The following is a 23900-nucleotide window of genomic DNA, read 5'->3' on the forward strand; positions in this document are numbered from 1 at the left end:
TTGTAGTACGGCAGTGACCCCAGTAGGCTAAAACAAACCGTATGTGACCACAGTTTCAGGCTGTATTCAGTGTTCACTTTCTTATCGTAAAGAAATGCGTGCCTTGTGCTCGCTGCAATCCATTTTAAAGGGGATTTTTTTTTGTTACATTTAATACAAGTCGGAAATCATAGCAAATTACCAAAGGATCAAGTGGTACAAAGTGGGTGAATAACAAGCTCACATTACATTTTGGTGATTTAGTTTTTATGTTAATTCAATTAAATGCTCAATGTGCACCGTAGTGAAAAACCATCCGAGAGACGTGTCCCAAGTGTACAACTGCATATCTAATTTTACTCTCACAATTACCACCAATTTTATCATTCCACAATTGTGGAATGGGCTCCGAAGTGGGGCCTAGTTAGGTAGCGAGCCAACCGCGAGCGAAAACCTTCCACAAATAAGTGGAAACGTTCAGCCACTGTGTGGGATCCCACCGTCTCACATGTATGTATGTTGAACTTCCTTCGCACCGTACGTGGCCAACCGTGCTAATCGTTGAGAGGGCCTGTGGCCCATTATGCACAAATTCGTGTTCACGTTTGGCGCCTCAACTACGCAATGTTTATTCTGCGCTTGTACGTAAACTTGAGAACAGGTTTTTTTGTTCTCAAAGCTCTAACTTTGTGTGAAAGTGGCGGAATGAAAACAAAAGATAATGAAGATGTAAATGATATTATGATAGTTATAACAGCAGATTGTATATGAAGATAATGGAAAGTGATTATGTTTATCGCATGAATGATGGCTTATGAAGTTGATGGAGAGATGGCGATAATGCCGATGGTGATGCAATTCATATTGCTGTTGATGATGTTGCCTCTGCTTACAGATGATGGTGCACTAGAGTGTTCCAGGGAGAGCATCACTGCAATGAGTCCCAATACTTGTTTTTAAGAGTGTTTGGTATGTGGGACCTCAAACAACAACACATTCAGCTGAAATCAATGTGAAGTTAATAATTACAACTACTAATATACACATTTTATACTGGTAGGAACCACCTGGTTCCACCAGCCCACAGGGGTTTATTGTGTCCGTCCGTCCGTCGTGAATCCAAAAATGGGAGGGGTGGGGCTGGGTGGAGAGGGGAGGGTGGGGAGGGGCTGGGTGGGGAAGGGAGGGTGGGGAGGGGCTGGGTCGGGGGTGGGAGGGGCTGGGTAGGTGGGGCTGGGTGGGGAGGGGCTGGTCACCCCGTGGTGCCCTTATAAAACTCAACGTTTAACCTACTCACGCCGGCTTGTGCCCGCCCACACAGTCGGCCATATTTGCGGAATACACCACGCCGCCGTTGACCCTGCAGGCCATTGACCGAGCAACCCGACGTTCCTACCAGCTCCCTCCGCAGGAATGTGTTAAATGCATTGGCAACGGCATTACAACGGAAGCGCGCGGTGCTGCACGGGAATTCCCAGCGTGTTAGGCAATGCACGTGATTGACTCGACCCTAATTACAAAGTTTATTGTTAATTACGTCTTGGCTTAGGCATTTCACAAAGAGAGGTGGATGGGAGGAGTACGTAATAGGTTTTAAAAGTGCGTGCGTGTTTTATGCCTCTAAAACGGCGGGGCGTGTGTGAGCCCGCCACACTTTGTGGCCGAAAGTCGCAGTGGGAACCGCCGGCGTCTATGGCGGGGAGATTTGGGAAGACGGCGGCAGCATCCGGCCCGCGAGACATGGAAGCGGCCCATCCCCGAACACTGACAGACGGAGTGATGATCCAATCTCCTCCTTAAGATTATTTCTTTTCTTTTTTCAGGATGGACCTCGCATCACCTCGCGTCGACATCCTGCTGGCCAGTCAACTCTGCAAGCCGCCGCTGGGTGAAAGTCCCTCCGTTCAGGGTCGCTGTGGCAATCGTCTAACCACCACCACGACCACCGCCACTGCACAAGGCAACAACAACGACGACGACAACAAGAGCCACTGCCTGCCAGGTGAGAGCCGAGGACGCGATCTGGCGCGTTCTCTGATGAATGAGTCACGCTCCTCGTTAATTGGACACCCGCGCGGTTACAACCACATCCGTCGTCGACACGAAGCGAGGAGTTTGTACCAAGTGAGGCTGGGGGATGGGGGCTACTGCTGCGTTCGACTTGCGCGGAGCCCCCCGCGGGCGCCAACGGGCTCATAGAGGAAGCGGCGTTGGTGGAGCTTCCTTCCTGTCATTGTGGCTGCACCTCCCCCCCCTCTCTCCCTGTTGCAAGGTGACCCCCACCACATCCCCCCCCCCCCTGCGTGGCCGATCGTCACGAGCTGCGTGCTAACAACACTTCCCCTGGAACAACGGGCAGAGCAACACCGTAGCCAAGGGGGCAAGCGGGTTGAGAGGCGTTTTTGGATCCAGCGGCGCCGGGGAGGGTCAGGGTGGTGAGAGGATGTTGGATGAAGTCGCTTAGTTGGGGACTTCTGGGAATCTCGGCCACCCCTTCCATGTGAACTGTCGCTGTTTTCCTCGCCTCTGTAGTTCAAATCGTCTCGTTGCGGTGTACCTCGCCAAATTTATGATGAAAAACAAGATCTGAAAAATTGGTGAAAGTTTTGGTGGGGGGGGGGGGGAGCGTGAGGGTTGGGGGGGGGGGTCCCCCTTTGGTCCTGAGCACTGCACAGATGGACCCACATCCAGAGGGCCGCTCTGTGACTGCGGGTATTGCATACCTGTCGCCCCATACGGGTTTACGCGTATTCTTGTGCAGGGAAATTGAGTTATCAGGTCCATACGGGGTACATTCGTTTCAATATGGGCTAAACCCCCTTTTTTGTCAATTTGTTTGTATTTATACCTTGTGATGGGACTCTGTCGGATGAACTTTGAGGTTTTTAAGGGCACGGGGTGACCAATAAGGTCTGAATTGGTCTGTAATAATGTATGCATTGATAAGGGGTTGACGGGTATGGGGCCATCCATAAATTACGTCAGGCGATTTTGGACGATTTTTGACCCCCCCCCCCTCGTCACACGGCGTCACAAAAAGTTAGACCCCCCCAGGTGTGTGACGTCATTTATGGACGGCCCCTATGGTATTGCACGGGTTGGTTACGTACGGTGCTAAAAGACGTTCAACATAAGGTAGAGTGAAGTGCCTGCGTCTGTTGTGTTAGGCGTTGAGGGATTGGATACGAGGGATTGGGTACGAGGGGGGAGGGGGTCCCAGGGTGGGTGTGCTGACAGTCTCGTTGAGCATTGGATTTTTCTGACAAGCTATGAATTCTGCTGATATTTATGACGGAAGATGGTAAATCCTCTGTGCCAATTGGAACGCATTGCTGGCAGATTCATTCTCGAGATCACTGTCTCGTGATTGCAGTAACATCTTAAAGAAAATTGAGGTGTACAGTTTTTGGTCTTGAATCTTTGAGTGTTGGGGAAATTCGCATTCATTCATGTGATCAGGACAAATTATAATAATAGCAATATAACAATGTAATATCTTATTTTTGTTATGACTGTATCATTATCAGAAATGACCAACATGGTGAAGTATAGGTAAACAAAAGAAAACGCCACCGCATGGTGTGCAGTGAGGGCCTCATCCAGCAGTGCCTTGACAAAGGGCTTGCTGTACAAGTACACATTGTTAGTACGCACTGCTGTAAGCTGAGGTGTGGACTCGAGTCATGTGACTTGGACTCGAGTCAGACTCGAGTCATGAATTTGATGACTTCAGACTCGACTTGGACTTGCATAACAATGACTTTGTCCCACCTCTGGCTGTAAGTATCGAACCGGAGCACGGCATGCCTCGCATTGTCTTCGGAAGAGAGTGTTGTATTTTGCATTAATTCATTGGGTCAATTTAAGCCAGCAGAGCGGCATGCACACACACTGACCTACTTTAGAGGCGAGCACCATGGGATGTGTGTGAGCGGCAGCAGGGAGCAGCTGGCTGTTTGTGTGTGTGTGGACGCACTGAACACGTCTCCAGACGGTGGGGGCTTGCGCCCGAATCAGCAAACCTTGAAATAGAAGGCGAGCATGATTTCTCCGTGTGTCTAGCCCACATGCATTATTTGTGCGAGCTATGAATGTTTGTTGAGGCATTTAAACAAGGTGTGTGTGCGTGCGCTGCGTTAACCACGGCATAACGAATGGGACACGCCAACCAGGGCTCAGGCTGTGTCCCTGTGATCGTCAACATGCTCAAGGCCTCCTCAAACCGTCAATAATCCTCACGGTCACGCCATGCAACAATCCATCGAGCCGCTGCTACGCGAGGTGATCTCGTCGATCTGTCTCTATGGTGGACGTCCTCTCGTCTTCGTCCCTCGTTTGGCTGCCACTCTGTTGTTAGTCTCCACCACTGGCGATCGTCCCTTATAGCGACGGGTGATGCCAAAGCCCACTTACATTTTTTACCGGTCTACGTGCCGTGTCTACCGTTTGTATATTCTATGATCCACGTGATTGTCTTTCTGTCGCTGTACTGCCAGGCATGTACCTCAGATTACAGCCATTTTTCTGTAGGCACTAGTAAGTTGTTATTTATATTAAATAACAAAAAATTCCAAAAGCATTTGAACCGGTGGTTATCCACCACTTAATTTAATCAGTTTGAGTCCCATTCTCTCTTCAGTAACTGCCCTATGTAAACACACTACTGTGTTTCCCAACTGTGTCCAATTCTGTCCCTCAAACACATACCCTGCTTTTTTAAAGCAACTGTTACTTTACTATTGTTTTGTTCGTTTTTATCTGGAGCCTAACTTGGCAGTTTTCTTCATTACAGATCTATTAGATTATTATTGATCGTGACGATAATTGGGAACAGAATATCAGAACATGTAGGGGCCAAGCAACCACATGAGCAAACTGGGAATACGAAAGGATTCTCAATCATTGACCACATACATTTGATCAGATCCTGAAAAAGACTCGCATCAAATATCATTCTGCCGAGCCTGTGTAGCGTATGGAACAACATTTGATTCGGTGTAGATTTACACAGTCATCCAGATTCTCGCAAACCACAGCCTAGATACAAATAATATATACAGCAATCCCGCGCCAACCGTCCAATCATGTATACAGGATTTATTATATGTATAACAATTTACCAACCATGGAATGGAAATGTTGAGTATCCACGGGTACGCACGAGTCCGCAACACGTATTTACATATTTGGCGGGCCCGCGGTTCTCCTCCATGCCACAAATCCACCCGTGGCCACCCGTGGCGCTGCGTGGCTTATTAGCTGTCCATCTGCTTTGTTGTACTGTTTCGCATAGCAACCGCATTCACATTAACCCTTTCCCATTGCGAGACGTCAGTAAGTTGCAGGATTGGTCCCGTTTACCGCTGAATCTCGGAACGCGCAAGTAATTAGCATTAATTTGATTTTGAGAGGCATAATGCCATTGTTTTTAAATACATTGTACTGTCCTCACCGCACAGAACTGTAGCGACATGACCACACTATGATAGCTGGCGCCAAACTGTGCCATACACCCTTCCGAATGGCCTTGTGGGAGCCTCGGTATCTGAAGACGTACCAATAAAGTTATTTTAGTTTTTCTTTTGATTAAATTTCGATGGCATACACGTGTAGTGCTGTACTTTATGCGGACACCTTTTTTTCCGTCGTCACTTTACATTCCGCCACCCAGACTCCAGCGCGTTCTCCGCTCGCTCGCCGCGCTCCGCTAGCCTTGCTCGCTCCATTCCCTCCCTCTCTCTCCGTCTCTTTCTCCCCCGACTCTCCTCTCTGCTTCGCCCGTCTCGGCTTCGATCGTCTCACTCTGACTGCCTCTCTCTCCGTTCCTGTTCCACTACTAGCCTATCCTTCCTCGTGTCTCTTCTTCTCCTGCTCCACTATTCTATCTCTCATCTCTTCTTCTCTTGCTCCATTGCTAACCTATTCTTCTTCTGCTCCGACCGTCTCCATCCAGCTCCCAGCACAACTCCCCGTCTCACTCTCACGCTCCCGTATTTATCCCCGTCCTTATTAATTTCCAATTAATTAACCGTCGTCCCCCCAGCCCCCGACCGCCCGCTGCCCCGCTGCCCCACCGCTACCTGCCCACTCATCTGTCATTAATAATCCAGATGAAGAGGGAGAGGGTGGGCTGAGCCCCGCCTCTTTCTAACTACCCCTTCACCCATGGTCTCATTGTAATCATCATTGTTAATATTAAAAGTACGAAAAGTTAATGTAATGTTAATTTGTTTTATTATGTTATTCTGTATTATACTGTTTTATTCCCTGTTTACTTCATAAACCGGCAAGTTAGTTAAGCTATGACGAGTCTGACTGTGTCCGTTGGTTCCCCTAACCCCCAATTTCCCATAGGCCCCTGTACTTTATCAACCGCGGATTTGCCTACCGTGGCCTTTTTCAGGAACCAAACCACCGCAGTCGGTGAGGGATTGCTGTACAGGCGAACCTTGCTCAACACTGCTTTATCGAATGCATGCTTTGGCTCTACACGGTGTACGTAATGGGGACTGTTTTATGAAACATGTGGGTGATGGCTGTGCTGGTAGCATAAAAGGAGCCGAGAGCGGGGGCTCGAGGCTGCTGGTTCTGGGAGTGGACTCGTCTCGGCGTTGTTGTCGTCTTGTCACCGTCTTCGCTGCCGTCTTCGCTAGATATTGCGCTACAAGATAGTAGTTGGCTATCTCAGTCAGCGCCGTCGGTGTTAGACGGTTATGTTGTGTACACGCTAGGCTAAGCAACTGTGGAGAGTGTGTGGACGAGACCGTGAAAGTTGTTAAATGAATAAGCTTCCTCCACCAAACCTTGTCTCTGAATCAGACACTACACATGAATAACGTAGAATTGATCCATTTTGGTATTTTTCTGACTAATATACATCATGCATTAATAGTATTTGTAAATGCTAATGTGGATATACTGTATTTTAGGTATGTGTGTGTCTATGTATGCAAGTAGCGTTGCAGCAATTCGTACACAGCGCTACAGTTCTGAGTTGGATTCCTGGCCATGCACATCATTGGAAAGAGGTTTCTGAACCTGTACTGGACATCACCGAGGTCAACTCAACCTCAAATAAGTAGTTGGTGAAGTTTGTAAATATCAGCAATGGAGGGAAACTAAATGTGGCCGGGCATGTTGCTGGCCATGGAATACCCCAATTCCTGTGCCAACCTTAAAAGGAGCCCGCTAACCCCACTCATCCCGACGGTCTCCTGGGCGGAATTGAAAATGTACGTCTTGGTGTATTATTATGCAGTACTGTGTACGTATATTAACTGTGCTTGTGTTCAAATTTAAATTAAAAAAATACATATCATAAGGACTTAGAGGTGCGAGCACAACTTAATTCCGAGGTTGGCGATTTTAGCTTTTATTTGTGGTCGTGTGTGCGGTAGGGTGTTCATACGATGGGCGGCGAGCGTGGAATACATGTGCGAGCTTCGTCTCCCAGAAGATGGGCGTATTAATGTTTACACTGGCCAGGAGTCAGAGCTGCCCCAGCTAGCGTGGCACTGTACCCTCGCTCGGTGCACCGGCATCCCAGCGAACCTTCCTGCGTTTGTCTCCCAAGGAAGTGACTGCACAAGGAAAACAATGGTCTGTCACATTGTGTTATGCGGCTGCTCAACCGGATCACTTAATTATTAATGTTTGTGATTGCACGCAAAAAAGGACTCGCTGTCGACGTTACATCTCGCCGCAAATCACCGGGCCTTCAGACAATACACGTTGTGGAAATTTGAAAATATTAAAATAATTTCACGCGCTTGGGATGGAGGAGAGGAGTGCTTCGCTTAGTTTCGTGGCCAAAATTAAGTGTCGAGTGTAATTGGGAAAATGTTTTGGCGGAAAGACAAAGGGCCACCTGCAAAAACAGGTGAAGGTATTATTTTCGCTCAATCGTACGTTTTAAAATTAGTGACCTACTTTTTTTTTATTTGGCCTCATGTTTTGGACAGTCATACAGTGAAGACCAATTTGGCGATGGGGATTGATTGTACACTTCACTGACCTGTCGCATTAAGGAAGCGCAGACAGCAAGATGGGAAATCGGGGTCGGTTTGTGGGATCCGGCCCTTTGTTAAAGAAATATTCTGCAAGCTGGCTGACTCGCCGGCGCGCCTCTATGTAAGAGTGCCATGCTTTAAAAAAAAGGAAAAGAAAGAAAAAAAGTACATAATCGTTTATCCAAATGTAGGGCAGCCAAGAGCAGCTGGGGGTGTGTGGCCATGTGTGGCGTTTTCTGTGATCTGCGCTCACTATTAGCCAGCGTTGCGTTTTTTGTTTTGTTTAGATTTTTTTTCTTTCCCCCGCTGCATGTAGCCGCAGCGAGGCCGGCGCAGCGGTGGCGGCGGTGTCGGACCATGGAAACGTTGGAGTCGGAGCTGACCTGCCCTATCTGCCTGGAGCTCTTCGAGGACCCCTTGCTGCTGCCTTGCGCGCACAGCTTGTGCTTCGCGTGCGCCCGTCGCATCTTCGTCTCCCACTGCACTTTTGGTGGCGGCGACGGCAGCGGCGACACTCCCGACTCCGTTTCGAGCGCCTTCCAGTGCCCAACGTGCCGCTATGTAATCACGCTCGGTCAGCGTGGATTACAGGGGCTCAAGCGCAACGTCACTCTGCAGAACATCATTGCCCGCTTCCAGAAGGCCTCCATGAGCAGCAGTGGCCTCAGCTCGCCCGGCGGCAGCCGGGAGGAGATCTCGCCGGGAGGGTCCTTCTTGCCGGATGCCAACAGCGGCAGCACTGGTAGTGCCGGCAGCACCGGCAGCGGCAGCAATGGCAGCACGAGCGGTGGTGGCGGTGGAAGGGGGGGCGTCGAAGTCCTCTGCCAGTTCTGCGAGTCGGAGCCACCGCGCCCGGCCGCTAAAACGTGCACCACCTGCGAGGTGTCGTACTGCGAAGAGTGCCTGCGCGCCACCCACCCCAATAAGCGGCCCTTCACTGACCACCGGCTCACTGAGCCGACGGCCGCGGGAGGGCCCGCGCGGGGCCCCATGTGCGCCGAGCATGAGGCTGAGAAGGTCAACATGTACTGCGTGACCGACGAGCAGCTCATCTGTGCCCTGTGCAAGCTGGTGGGCCGGCACCGCGAACACAAGGTGGCATCGCTCGCTGACCTCTACGCCAAGCACAAGGTGAGAGGGGCACGCGATCTGCCTGTGTCAACAGGGCTCTTGGTCCTCTGATCTTATTTGTAAGCAGTTTGTGCATCTGGTTGCTTTAATGCCATCATTTGCTAATTGTGTACACATCATACACAAATATGCAATTTATTTAAAATCATAATTCTACGTGGAGAACGTTAATTTACCTGCGTTATGTACTGCAGATGGAGACCAATAAGTAGCCTATAAATATAGTGTCTTATACAATGTGTATGCTGTATAGATGTGGTGTACGTGAGCTGCTGTGGTGTAAAAGTTAGCGCACTGGACTTGCAATCCGTGGTCGCCAGTTCGATTCGATATCCCGGCGCAGCAGTTGAAACAATGGAGCAAGTTTCTTAAATCTTCCCACCTCTGTCCACCCAGGAGTAGAAATAGATACACCAGAGTTTGTCAATCGGCATGTCGTGTGTAGTGGGGTCCAAGCCGTCTGGCTAGCATGGAAGAGCAGGCCACTTGGCCTGTAGAGGAGCCTTCTAGAGCTCCCTCGAGCGCAAGTTATTTCATCATCAGTGGCATGAGCAATCAATTGCGGGGCTGTGCCTTTAGATGTATTGTAATATATATGTATACCCTCATTATTTACCTGTGTGAAAACTCTTCGAGATGTATTATTTTGTTTTCAAATAAAATACTGGCAATCACAACTACAATGGGTAAAATACTTTTTTATTAATTCATCTGGACATTTGGGATATGGGCTATGACATTGTGTGTGTCTTTGGATTCCAGTGCATGCACGGCATAACCCTTTCTCCTACTCGAGCTGAGCGCAAGAAGAGTTTAGCACGAGCGTGCAGCACTCCGTCGCTTAAGCTTCCTTATCCTCATACAGAGTGAATGCGGCGGGGAGGGGGGGGAGTCTTCACTCATAATGATTCCTACTTTCTCCATCCGCAAAATCAGCGAAGGCACGTACGTGTATTGCATAATGTATTTGCACATGTACGCTGTACAAATTTACCGTTGCTCCAAGATGCGTGTGAAGGCACGATGTTTCATATTAACGGGTATTACTGTTTAACTATTTAAAATATATTCGTAAACATATACATTATGTTAGTAATGTGCAGGTTCAAACAGGACTGAGTCTACACTGATAGGTTCATCCCTGTATTCTACCTGTTAATTTATTTTGGATATTTCAAAATCACTTAAACGTTTTAATGCAAGTTTGTACAAGGAGGCATCGGGTCACTTGGGATTTGTTTGCCAATATAAATCACGTTCCTAGCACCAAAAGTTTTCTAGAAAACTCAATGTGAAACCTCGCAGTATAATGTGCCACGACACAGTTTGGTTGGTCTGAATCACCGTCTCTTTGTGCAGCTGTTGAAAGAATGGAGCAATTATCTTAATTCATCCCACCTATGTCCACCAAGCAGCATAAATGGTTTTGCCGCAGTTTGTCGATCAGCAGGTCGTGTGCGGTGGGGTAAAGTGTTGGAACGCTCACCTCTCTCACCTAAGACATTTGGCCAATGTAGAAGGATAGGCCAAATACCCTTGGGTTAGAGTGTGGCTAGAGAGCTCCCTCAAGTAGATGAATCTCTGCCAGAAGTGGCGTGAGCAATAAATAGCAGCTCAGTCGGCCGTGCAGGAATGAGTCGTGAAATTGTGAGCTCAGAACCCAGCCAGGGTGAACTCAGCCCTCCCGTTCCTCGGAGGTCACCATAAAGAGAGATTAAGCACCACCTAATGAGGCTGCACCCAATAGCATCACCAAGAGGCAGAATGGCAGAGCCACTGCTTATTTGGAGCAATGGTCACAAACGTCGATTAAATACGATGGCATACAGCTACAGAATCCACCCTGTTTTAAAAAAATCTATCTGTTCTCATGGCAGTCTTCATCTAATTCTTTGTGCGACCTCTCGATTTTCACATTCAATATGTTTTTGTGTGTATTATATGTGGCTTGTTCTATTTTCCTCTGCAATGTTTTTTTTCCCATTCAAGCCATTATTAAAAACTTAACAGCTGGGCCACTGAGGTTTGAATCCCTCGGGGTGTTACGCTGGGTTCCTGTAGCATTAATGTAGTGAGAGAACGAAAGGGCTCAAGAAAAAAAGCAATTATAAGGCTGCTGTCTTGAGTTGGGGTAAAAGTTATTACCGGCAAATATTTGTTTACATCCTCTAAGCTGTTGAGAAGGCACTGACGTGGTTAAACTGTGGTGGTGAATCATAGTACCTGGACTTCACGGACGACTGTGCATAATTATACAATTACATTTTAGATGAAGAACCCATTATACCCAATAGCAATGACACCACCTCGCCTCACCATTATTGCTGCCTTCCATCTGACAGTTCCCACAGCAATTGCACAGTCAGCGCCGACTCCCATCATCTAAGTCAGGGTCTTCCCCTTAGGTCTCGGACCTCTTTCTGCCATTCCATTGCCTGTCTCCGTAACTTGCCTCTTTATCTGTCCTGACTTTATCAGAATACTCAGATCAGAGTTGTGGAATCGGCAAACAATGATATTGCAAGGTTGCAATTGCCCACAAATTATATTATCCATGTGACTTACTGCAATGCTTCTTATATGATCTGAATAGGAAATGATTAGCCGGGCGGTGGTGGTTATGCTGCACGTGGCCTGTAATTCAGCACTGTTGAGGCAGTGTGGGTTCGTGGATAACACGTGTTGTGAAACTCATTTCCCTTGGGCGTCAAAGAGGTGCCTTACCCTGACTTGCCAGGAGAAAGCGGAACAGAACATATAAACTCTGCCTATTCCATCTGTATGGGATAGTGTTGTCCCCTTGCACGCGTGGGATTTCTCCAGGCACTGCGATTTCTTCCTACATTGATTGGCTGAAAATATCTTCATATATAGGAGACAGCAGAGCTTGGGAAATTGTTAGTGCTGGCTCATGGCCTGATTGTCTGGTTCACTCTCTTCGAGAATAAGCGAATACTGCATGTTACAATGTGATATTAATTATCATTACATCATTATGATGGAATCTGCATTACTTCACAATGGTTATTATAATTTAACATTCACAGTATTATTTTTATTCACTGCTGGATGAAAGCCTCTCTGCACCATGCCAAATTTGAAACGAATTTTCTAGATTAGAATTGTTTTTTGTATTTAGTTTGTCCTTACCCTGCACCTTTGATTAGCACGGTTAGCTACATACAGTGCAAAATAAATTCAATATGTACACACACAGTTATGGGGTTTGACCATACTTCACCATAATGGTCGGTATGAGTTGGTGGAGAGGTGTCCTGGAACCAGTTCACGTGCCACTGACGTGAGCAGTGTTGGGGAATCGAACTGAGCCGGGTTCACCTGGCACTGTCCACACCTTGTCGCCACCGCTCACAGCCCATTACTAATTTATGTGATCGGCACTTTAATATTGAATAATTGCTAAGATATAAAGCACTGGTTTAGCTGCTTTATATATTTACAAGACTTATAGCAATCATGCACCTTGCGTCTACTGCCCCTGTAACACCACGGGACACGTTGCGCGTGCTGAGCAGGAGTTGCAATTTTTAGGACATTTTACTTCTATATTCTGTCATCACCACAGATCTTTGCTATTATTATTTGATGATACATTTTGAGATTTCTTGTCAAGGGAATCATGTAAGGAATACGGTTCAGGACATGCGTTCATTACCTTTACTGCATCCACTTGCTATGAAAAAATGTAACGTTTTTACGCAGATAAGTGGCCTTTTAACCAGTGGGCTTGGAAGTTCCTAATTTCTATCGTGGGGGCCAGTCTCTCCATAGTTCAACCACTGTTGACCTATTTTTATTGACGCTGCATGGGGTTAATCGGCTCGGCCGACTCGACGGGCCAGGGTTTGAGGCAGCAGCGGAGCAAACAGCCCCATCATCCTCAGCCAATGCCAAACAGATGCGGGAATGGCACTGCCGGCGTCACTCAAACTGGCTCAGCGATCGTCATCATTGTCAGCCGTGGTCAATCCACTGCTGGACGAAGGCCTCTCCAAGCTGCCGCCACCTCTCGCCATCCCACGGTGTAACAATCTACCTGGCACCTTGCACGCGAGCTGATTTCATCACTCCATCCCCTCGAATGACTTCCTCTCGGACGGTCTATTTCTTGGCTGTCCCTCCTTCATTACTCTTGACCGTCTTCCACATCTCTCTAGCAACGCACCCTGCTCAAGCCCACTTACTTTTCTTAAGAGTGTGGATGATGTCATTAACCTGGGTTTTTTTTTTAATTGCGCTGGAATTCCAAGCAATGCACCTCTCCTCACTTATCTACGAGATTTTCATTTTTTTTTCAATATCTTTTATGAATGACCGTGGTGGTGGTTCTGATGTTTCTGAGCCATATGCCATTAGCAGGATGAGTCCAGACTGAATCAAACCTTTCTGCTGTGGGCGCATTGGTATGTTAGTTTTCACGATCAATTCCAGCTTGCTCATCACTTAACCGTCCCTCCTCTCTTCACATCAGAATGGCTCTGGCGGCTTTATTCCCGGAGCAGGCACTAATTGGTAAATGACTCGAGCCCCTGTCTGGTCGCGGCACTGTGGGAATGCCGCACTTAGCGCAGCTGCGTTGGGGGGATTTTTCAGGGCAGAGAGGGCCAGGGGAGGGCCAGGGGAGGGCAGTTGCCCCTCCCCCCCTTCAGACTCCCGCAGGGACCACCATGGCTTTGTTTCACGATTATATCCCTTGAGTGCGTCCAGGCAACTATAGGCTAAAGGGTAAAACAACTCGTGGAGCTGTGTAAACGTGATAAGGCTTCACCAACAACTGATGAAGGCTCAGGTTTATTTAGGACCTGTTTTTTTATATTTGGCCAAAATAATTGTAGCCGCCATCATGTAATAAATCTAAAACCTGGCCGTATGGTTTTAATGGAGCGCTTATAGTGCACGGCATGAAATATAATCTATACGTTTATATAAAAAAACAGTGCCATCGGTTCTTCTACAAAATTCACACCTGACGTGTTCAACACGTGATACCGTCTATTTCCAACTTACGCATGATTTTTTAGTATACCGTATATGCATGACATTTCTAACGAAATTAAGATTATTGGAAACAATTGTTGGCACAAATACGCATAGTATTGTATGAAAAATACATCTGTACTATAATTTAAGCACAGTAGAGCTGGATATAACCACACTGGAAGCGGAATTATAAGCAATACATCCTTAAACTCATAATTGATGTTTGGGTTAGGTCGGGATGATGGTGGAGGGTCTTAGGAAACACATTTGGCCAGATCTTTGTGCCCTAACCCAAAAATCTATGATGGTTCATAATATTGGCTTTGAAGACCTACGTGTTGAAGTATACACATCCCTGCATTGCAATAGTGGGAGAAGGCTGAAGACAACTTTTTATATAAGCACACTACTTGGGATATAAGCACAGCTGGATTTTCTCCCAACGGGTGTGCTTAAATCCAGCGTCTACTGTACAACTATCAAATAAACGTTTTGAGATATTCAACAAATATCGAAACAGGGATACCATGGTGACGAGATGTTATCTCCCTCGCCAGCTATGCAGGAGCTCGTGGGTTCGATCGCGACCCGGATGATGCCTTTTCTCCCCATGGTAGTCGCATGGATTTTCTCCAGGTTCCTCCGGTTTTGCCCTCAACGTTTAGATTATTTGGCCGCCGCGATAAATTCCCACTTGTGATGATCAGAAAGCCACTTCGATGAGCTACCATGTGTGGCCAGGTCACCTCTGGACAACAGCTAATAGTTCAGTGGGCTTTACCTGGTAAATAAATTGTTTCATTTAGTCTAATATTACAAAGCCACGTTACATACAGCGCAGTACTATGGGTGAGCTATAGCCCCACTTACTTTCCGTAGAGTTTCCCCATTGCATGCATGTGTAATAAAAGACTCCGTCAGGCGATGCTGGTCTCCCTTTGTCTTTTATTCAGGTTCTTCTCCGCACCCCCACTGGCCTCCTCTCGGACCAGTGTCGTCTCGCGTGCCACGCACGCTCTCTCTCGCACGTGCTACGCACGCTCTCTCTCGCTTGCCCCACACGCTCCTCCGTTTGCTCCTCTATTCCCGCACTCCGCACACCGCTGGCCGATGGCATGCTGAGGTCCTTTGGCCACGTGGCCAATGGCGCTGATCTTTCCTCACCACCCAACGTGGCTCAGCCTCTTAACTTCCCCGACTGCCCCGATCTCTTCCGGGCTCCCACTTATATACATTCCCCCCACGTGACGATCCGGCCTTCCCATACTACCCCGCTGGCTCCGCCCCCATTCACCTTGCCTCCCATTGGAGCCGAGGTGAACGGTGGCCCCTCCCTCACGCCCCGCAGACCAGGCTCCGCCCCCCAATACCCCGGGCCGTGTGATTGGACCAGAGCCCAGCAACAACCCCATTTACGCTCGCATTACACATGCATGAATAAAAAATGTGCGGCAACGCAAACGAACATGGAGAGGTTAAAAACAGAAGCCAAAGTGAAATGGTTTCAACGTGCCACGATGCACGTCTCATTCGAAAATAATTTCTACACACGTTCCTTTTGATGTATTCCCAACGTGTCACACCCTGTCAACTGGATTCCATTGATTTTGAAATCCTTTATGAAGGAAAACATGTTTGTTTATTTGTATTGTCTGTGCATGAGTAGCTCATGATGCGAAGACACGTTTAAGTGATGGCCACATAACTACCGTACACTACTTGACCGACTGAAATGCCTTTGTGAACTATATCCGGTCTCTTATTTTACAATCTGTTGTACTTAAATGTTCATACGGCACACAATCACAGTATAACACAGTATAATGCACGACCGTTAATGCTGATGTTTACAAGTTGCCCTTGTAACTGAAACCACCAATCGAAAAACACGTTACGTTGGACAGGTGTTTAGTTTAAATCCTCTTTAAATCCAGGATACAATTCAGGTCGGGTACCTGCAAACTGGTGCCATTATTCTAAGCCTCTGTTTCAGTCTCAGACCATCTATTATTCGTCACAGCCACCTGTGTAAGCATCCTGCTTCTATGCCAGGGCCATGTGATCATTAAGAAAATATGTACAGTACGCTACTACTGTCCAATACTTGGGAGGCAGATAAAACACAAACATGCGAAGATTTCACTCCAGGCGTAGGCCGAAAAGACCGCCGCTGTAATGCACCAGCAATTATGTCATTTTGTTTAATAATGGGGAATTAGAGTACTTGTTAATTACTGGGAAATTAACCCACTTGCATTCCAGGCAAATGTAGGAGCTGCACAGACATTTGACATGAAGCAATGTCTGTGCATGCTAATACACATGACAATATACTGCGTGATTTATTGTGGCGTAACACACGAGGCTGGTCATCCAGCTTGCGTTCAGTGAGCATTCTTTCACCATCACCTGATGAGAAATTACAGTCTCCCACCACGCACTACTGAGGGGTTTAAAATGATTCGTCATGCAATGGCTTTTTTAATGTTGTTGTACCAACAAACCATGGCTAGAGTACAGTTGTGCATGATGGCAATAGCCAACACTGGGGCTGAGGAAATAAGTTTTTTTTTTTACAAAAATCTGATCTACGTAGGCATAACGCAACCGGTCACCAAAACTCTGGCTTTAGGTGATGCATGTTGAGAAGGAAAGAGCCAGAAACCACTCGGAATCGCCGATTTGTTAATGATGTTACCTCTAGTCTCATGTCATAAGCTCAGGTGGCAGCGAGTGTCATGGGTGGGATGACACGCGATAGCATTGGGCAACCGCAATCGGCAACCATAACGTAATGTCATTTGCTAACAATCTGATCTGTGTACAGAAAACTGCGGCTATTTATTGCTATTTATTTACTTGACTGCTATAAACTTCAAAATGTATAAGCCAGCTTCTGAAAAATAACTATATAGCTCAGTGGGCCTTACCTGGTAACATTAAAAATAGCAGTTTAATACTAATTTTAGTTTATGCATGAAAATAAGCCGTTCATCTTTCAATGCATCGATCTGTCCATCTGTCAGCTTATCCCTCCATCCCTTAGCACCATTATTGGCTGAAATTAGATCACAGTACAATATGTATGTATGTATGTTGAACTTCTACCGCACGGTACGCAACCAACCATGTTAATTGGAGATGTGGGGGAAGGACAACAAACTATAGACAAAAAGCAGTTCTAAAGAAATGAGTTGTCAATCTAGATTTAAAAGTGCATAGTTCCAGTGGTTTCTTAATATCGGAAGGAAGGGCATTCCAGACGGCCGAAGAAGCGCATCTGTAAGCGAGCGATGCAGTGACCGTTTTTGTTCGATGGCGAGGATAACCCAGAGAAGATAACCCAGATCAGCAGCAAGGTAATTGTGGTTCATTTATGGCAAGCACTTTGTGTAATGAGTGCGACCTTATAATGTATTCGTTTGGCAACCGGAAAAGTATCTGTACTATAGTGAATTCAAATTGTTAACAAAGGTGGGGGGCACATTATTTGTGGGAGGGAAAATAGGAAGGGCTGCTGGGTAATGGGTGAGTGCATGGCTGCCACTATTGCACCTGCATACAGTTCCAGTAGACAGTTCCAGTCTCAATGACAGCAATGCGTTACAGTATATTTCTAACTTATTTACTGTGCGGTAATTATCAACAGTTTAATTATAAACTAACTAAATTTAATTTGGAGCTTTCGTGACTTCAGGAATTATTCTTTGGTTCTTTCGGTAAAGTCACATATAAAGATAAAATAATAAATTAAATTTAATACTAGTGTAATGCGGTTGTAAACGGCCCTTCTGAGGTGCCGTCAGGGGGGGAGGAGTTAGGTCACGTGGGGGGGAGAGGGGTTGAGTATAGAAGGAGGGGAACCGGAAGAGCAAGGGAGTGACGGGGAACCAGGAACAGAGGAAGGCCACGAAGGGCGAAGCGGGGTGTGGCGAGATCGCCACGAACACGGGGGGAGCGAGGATCGGCACCGTTGGCCAGCGGTGACCGACCCGAAGCAGCGAGGAGGCTGCAGTCAGCAGCGGGGCTGCACAGAGAGAGTGGGCAGCGGGTCTGCATACAGTGACAGCCAGAGGGTCTGCACATAGGGGTAGCAGCAAGTCTGCAGGGAGGAGGTTACAGTAGATGAAGCAGAGAGTCAGAGGGGTGAGGAAGCTATAATAGCAGTGAATAGCCGGGGGCTACAAATACAGGAGTTATAACAGAGTGCCGTGTGGGTAAAGACGTGAACCTGAATAAAGACACGAAGACAGAAAGAAGTGTTCGAGTCCTTTTATTACACTGGAGTCAGAAGTGAAACGGCATGGCGAAACAACTGAGGAAGAAGAATATCCCATCTCCGGCGTCGGCTTCATCATCGGACGACGACGATCTTCCTCCTGAGGTCGGCTTCACTTCGGCGGACGGAGAGATCCGTGAGGGCCCGGGTGTGGAGGAGGTTGCCGCTGCGCCCGACCCATCTGCGTTGAAGGACGAAGATTTAAGATGGACCTGGATGGCGGAGCAACTGGCGACCCTAAAAACCGTCATCACGGAGTTGTGTGACCTTGTCACGCCAAGGGCGGCGTCGGAAGGTGATGGTGGTGATCGGCAGGAGCCCGGGTCGTCTTCGATGGCGCCGCCATCGACCACGCGGCGTGAAGACGCCATCTTGGGCGTGGCGCACCACGGAAGGCGGGAAGCCGCCATCTTGGGGCCGCCACGAAGATCGTCCGCCATCTTGGCGACACCGCGTTGCGACGCCTTGCTGAACTTGCCGCCGGAAGAGTCGGTGACGGACGGAAGCAGGCCAAGGAGCCGCAGTCGTCACCTTACAACTGTTAAGGAGTTCTCCATCGGGGGCGATTGGAGTGCGTTCGCTTGTCGATTTTTGGCGGCGGTACGAACGGCAAGGTGGACGGACGCCGAGGCGCTGGAGGTGCTTCCGACTCTCCTTGACGATGAGTCTGTTCGTTTTTTTCGCTCTATAAAAGCTGCGAAGAAGAAAACATTGCGTGGAGTGTTCGACGAAATGGCGGACGCGTACGAGCCACCGGATGATGCCCATCGCCGCTTCGTGCAGCGGCAACGCGCACCGGAGGAGTCGCCTGTAGCGTACAGGGGCGCCGTGCTGGAACTCGCGATGGCCGCTTACCCGGAGACGGAGCCTGACCTGCTGGAACCTCTCATCTTGGGGAAGATGTTGGAGTTATCCCGGGATCTGGGCATCCCTATGCCGGCTTGCGGTCACGAGAAACTCACGTCCCGGACCGCGGCTAAGTGTTTGGACGCCCAGTTCAATCTCCGCCGCTGGAAACAAGTCACGGCGTGGACGGGCGGTCCTGTCGTCGATGGGGGGGCCGTAGGGTGGGACCCTACAAAGGCCGTGTACGTGCCGGATGCGACCGGCCCAAAGGAGCTGTCGGCCGCCTCCACTCCGTGGCCGGCTCGAAGCGAGCCGGGGCCGCGGGCTCCACCACCGGCGCGGCCACGTCGGGACGGGGTGCCTGCTGCGCGCCGACCCGACGTCGACTGTTTCCGCTGCGGCCGTCGGGGCCACTATGCCAGGGACTGCTGGGCCCGGGTTCCGGGGCCGCCCCAGCAGGAGGCCTCGATCGCGGACGTCCCAAAGAAAGACCCTCCGGCACAGGCAAGTCGGTGCGCACCAGACACCCGGCAAGGCCTGACACCTCACTCATCGCCGTTGTTGTGCGACGCGGATGTTCTAAAATATGGGAGGCCAGTATCTGCGCCTTGTCGCTCGATAACGCAGTGGCGTAAGTTGGCTCGGCGGGTTGTCGCGGCCGCTACAGGTTCGTCCACTGTACCGGGGTCGATCCAAGGGGTGGACGTGCGTATTTTGGTGGATTCCGGGGCGTCCGCGACCATTATTTCGGATGTCATATTCCATCTTTTGAACATCCCACCGGGGGCCGTGAGGCCGGCTTACGCTTCCTGCATCGCTGCGAACGGGGGTAGTATGGGCATCGTGGGACAGGTGGACGCTAATATTTCTATCGGGGGGGTCTCGGCCTCGGGCGTTGTGTTAATTTCGAGGTCCCTGGCGGTTCCTTGCTTGTTGGGCACGGATTTTTTGGCTAAGATGCCCATTTTAATTAGAATCAATGAAAATTGCATTGAACTGCCAGGGGGCCGCAAATTGGCGTTTTTACAGTCCACCTGGGGGCGACCGGCTCCGGTTGCCCAGGTGCAGGCGTTATCGGAAGTTTCAGTTGATATTCCACCTGGCTCGCAGATGCTCATTCCCCTACGATACCGGAAGCCGGTTCCGGGTCGGCAGAGTGCTTGTGGAATTTTGCTGTCGCCGTCCGCCGCTGTTACGGGCGGATTGGCACTGGTGGGGGCGCAAACCATTGTCCGTCCGGATCAGCGCCCGTTTTTGCAGGTGTTAAATGCGACTTCTGAGAGCGTGTGTGTGCCGGCTGGTACCGTTGTGGCACACGCCACTACGGCGTTTACGGCTCAGAGTGACATTCCGGACGGGGGGCTGGTGGGTGGTGTTTCACACGACGGAGGGGTGGACGATCGTTGGATCGCCGAATTATGTGCGGAAAATTCGGCCCTTTCCGCTGAGCAGCGTTGTGCGATTCATAAATTATTAGCGAGCTATTCCGATGTGTTTAGCTCGGACGATTTGGACTTGGGACGCACCTCGCTGCTCTCTCATCACATCGAAACGGGGGACGCGGCCCCTATCCGCTTGAACTCGCGTCGGATGAGTCCGGCTGAGCGTGAGCACGTTCGAGGGGCAGTGGAAGACATGTTGAAAGCGGATATTATATCTCCGTCTAATAGCCCGTGGGGTGCGCCTGTCGTGTTGGTTAAAAAGAAAGATGGTAAATTACGATTTTGTGTGGATTTTCGGAAGTTAAATAAAGTGTCGGTGGCAGATGCGTATCCCCTGCCGCGTATGGACGATTCTCTCGACGCCTTGTCAGGGGCTAAGTTTTTTTCAACGCTAGATCTCTCTTCGGGCTTCTGGCAGCTTCCCCTTGACGAGCCCTCGCGGGAAAAGACAGCGTTCCGTACGCCGCAGGGGTTGTTCCAATTTAACTGTCTGCCGATGGGGTTGAATGCAGCCCCTGCCACCTTTCAGAGATTGATGGAGTTGGTATTGACGGGGTTGCAGTGGGAGACATGTCTCATTTATTTAGATGATATTATTGTCTTCAGCCGCACATTTGATGAGCATTTATTGCGGTTGGAGGCCGTTTTTGCCAGAATGCGTTCTGCTAATTTGAAATTCAAGCCTAAGAAATGTCATCTACTGCAACGTTCCGTTCGATACTTGGGACATATTGTTAGTGCGGACGGGGTGGCCACGGATCCAGAGAAAACTGCGTGTGTCCGGGATTGGGCAACCCCCGCCACGGTGGGTGATGTGCGTCGGTTTTTGGGGTTCGCCTCATATTACCGGAGGTTTGTTCCGAATTTCGCTACTATCGCCAGGCCTTTGCATCTCCTTACTGGGAAGGGGCACAAATTTGTGTGGGGACCGCCGGAGGAGGCGGCGTTTCGGAGCCTGCGCGACCTACTGGCTACTGCGCCAACGTTGGATTATCCGGATTTTGAACATCCCTTCATTCTGGATACTGATGCGAGTGACACCGGGATTGGGGCGGTGTTGTCCCAGTCAAAAGGTGGTGTTGAGCGTGTGGTGGCGTACGGGAGTCGGGTTTTGTCTCCCGCGGAAACTCGTTACTGCGTCACTCGCAGGGAACTTTTGGCTATTGTGTATTTTCTCCGCCAATTTCGACCGTATCTGTACGGTCGGTCGTTTATTGTCCGAACGGACCATGCGGCCTTGCAGTACGCTCTTAAGATGGACCAGCCATCCGGACAATTGGCGAGATGGCTGGACACGTTGCAAGAATTCTCCTTCCAAATTCACCATCGGAAGGGTGTGCGTCACGCTAACGCGGACGCACTGTCCAGGTTGCCGCAACAATCCCCTTGTGCGTGTGCGTCGGGGACGCATAGGTGTGGACCGGCTCAGCCCCCCCCTCAGCCTGTCGCGCGGGCAGTGGATGTTCTCGAACCTCCGCTTACACCGGGACCGGTTGAAGGGGGACCGGCTGACGGGATTTTGCGTCTTCCAAGGTCTGTGTGGGTTCGGGAGCAAATGTTGGACGATTCTTTGGTGTCGTTACGGAAACGAACGGAGAAGGCGGGTAAGGAAGTCGGTGCGGGTGGTAATTCGGAAACTGCTCTCCGAGATGGGTTACTGATGTGGAGGGAAGGGATACAGGAACACTGGCGTCTCGTTGTGCCTGCGTCATTGCGCTATGAGTTGATTAGATCTTTGCACTGTGACACACTTTTACACCTGGGGGTGCAGAAAACCCTATTGACGCTGCAACGAGACTATTATTGGCACGGCATGACGACGGATGTCGTCGGTCACGTTCGCGCGTGTCCCGATTGTGCCCGCCGTAAGCCGCCTAAACATCCATATGTTCCGCCGATACAATCGATTAAAGTATCTCGGGTTAATGAGTTGGTGGCGTTAGATATTTTGGGACCCTTTCCGCCATCAGCTAAAGGGAATAAGTATTTACTGGTGGGGGTGGAGTACCTCTCTCGCTGGCCGATGGCCTGGCCCTTGCCTGACCAGTCAGCGGCGTCTATCACGGACGCCTTTCTATTTGGGTATGTAATGGACAAAGGGGCTCCGGAGAGGCTCCTTACGGATCAGGGACGTAACTTTTCGTCTAAATTGTTGGGGGAGGTGTGTGCGGCTCTTGGAACTAAAAAGATACGGACGTCCCCCTACCACCCGCAAACGGATGGTATGGTGGAACGGTTGAATCGGACTCTGTCCGCCATGCTGTGCCATACAGTCGGGGAAAACCAATCTGATTGGGATTTGCATATCCCTGGGGTGCTTTCGGCGTATCGCATGACGCCGCACGCGGCTACTGGATACTCGCCGTTTTTCCTTATGTACGGCCGTGAGAACGTGCCGCCGATTCATGACCAGTTGGGAACCGGTGCGAGGGGGCCTGTTAAGCCTCTTCCTGAGTATATTAAGGACAACGTTCGGCGTGTCGCTGAGGCGAGGGAAAATGCCCGCATGGCTACTGCCAAGGCTCAGGCCAGGAATGAGCGGTGTGCCCGACGTTCAAAGGGGGAGTGTCCCTGGAAAAAGGGGGACCTGGCCTGGCTTCATTGCCCACAGGTGCGGCCAGGTACATCTCCTAAATTACATCGACCTTGGCAGGGTCCGGTCCGCCTCATTGAGGTTCCCAACCCACAGTCGGCGCGTGTTCAGGTTGGTGCACGGCGTTGGTTCGTGCACACGTCCCGGTTGAAGCCATACATTGCCCCACGGCCGGATGCGTCATCTCCCCAAGTTGCCTTGCCGGGGTCTGTTGCTGCCGACTCGCCCTTGCCTGTGTCTGCTGACCTTGCGAGAGCGCCTGTCGTACCCTTCACAGACAAGCCGGCCGTGACAGCGCAGGGAGGAGGACCTTCCGCTTGTGGGACGCCGACCGGAGCCGCAGAACCCACGGGACCTGCAGCTCTTCCTATCCCTCCGCGGACGCGAGTACGGGATGTTTCTGGACGCGAGCGGGACAGTGGCGGGCCTCCAATGGCGACGGAAGAACTTGCGCCCGTCGCCCCTAAAACCCTTCCACGTTCCCGCTCGGCGGGTGGGCCGCCGACCGTCCGGGACGGCCCGGCTACCCGTACTCGCTCGAAATCCCTCACGTTTCGTTAGATTGTGTTGTGTTGTGTTATTGTTATAATGTTCTTCAATGCTTCGTGTCTTTTTGCGTG

General features: G+C 49.7%; 1 protein-coding gene across 2 annotated transcripts in view; it reads left to right on the forward strand.

Annotated features, from left to right (window-relative positions):
• The first annotated feature begins 1441 nt into the window (after positions 1-1441).
• Positions 1442-23900, forward strand: part of MID1 (midline 1) — a 61225-nt gene continuing 38766 nt past the window's right edge. Inside the window, exons 1-2 of one of the 2 annotated variants that reach the window (XM_061563733.1) lie at positions 1442-1981; positions 8305-9119. In XM_061563733.1, the coding sequence (XP_061419717.1) occupies positions 1804-1981; positions 8305-9119 (993 nt within the window). In that variant the 5' untranslated portion in view covers positions 1442-1803. Of the gene's footprint in view, positions 1982-7694; positions 7859-8304; positions 9120-23900 lie in introns of those variants that run through there. The other variant, XM_061563734.1, reaches the window with a different exon arrangement.

This window comes from Lethenteron reissneri, chromosome 32, assembly GCF_015708825.2.
Source record: "Lethenteron reissneri isolate LAM-NWPU_2019-01 chromosome 32, ASM1570882v1, whole genome shotgun sequence".
NCBI classification, from domain to species: Eukaryota; Metazoa; Chordata; class Hyperoartia; order Petromyzontiformes; family Petromyzontidae; genus Lethenteron; species Lethenteron reissneri.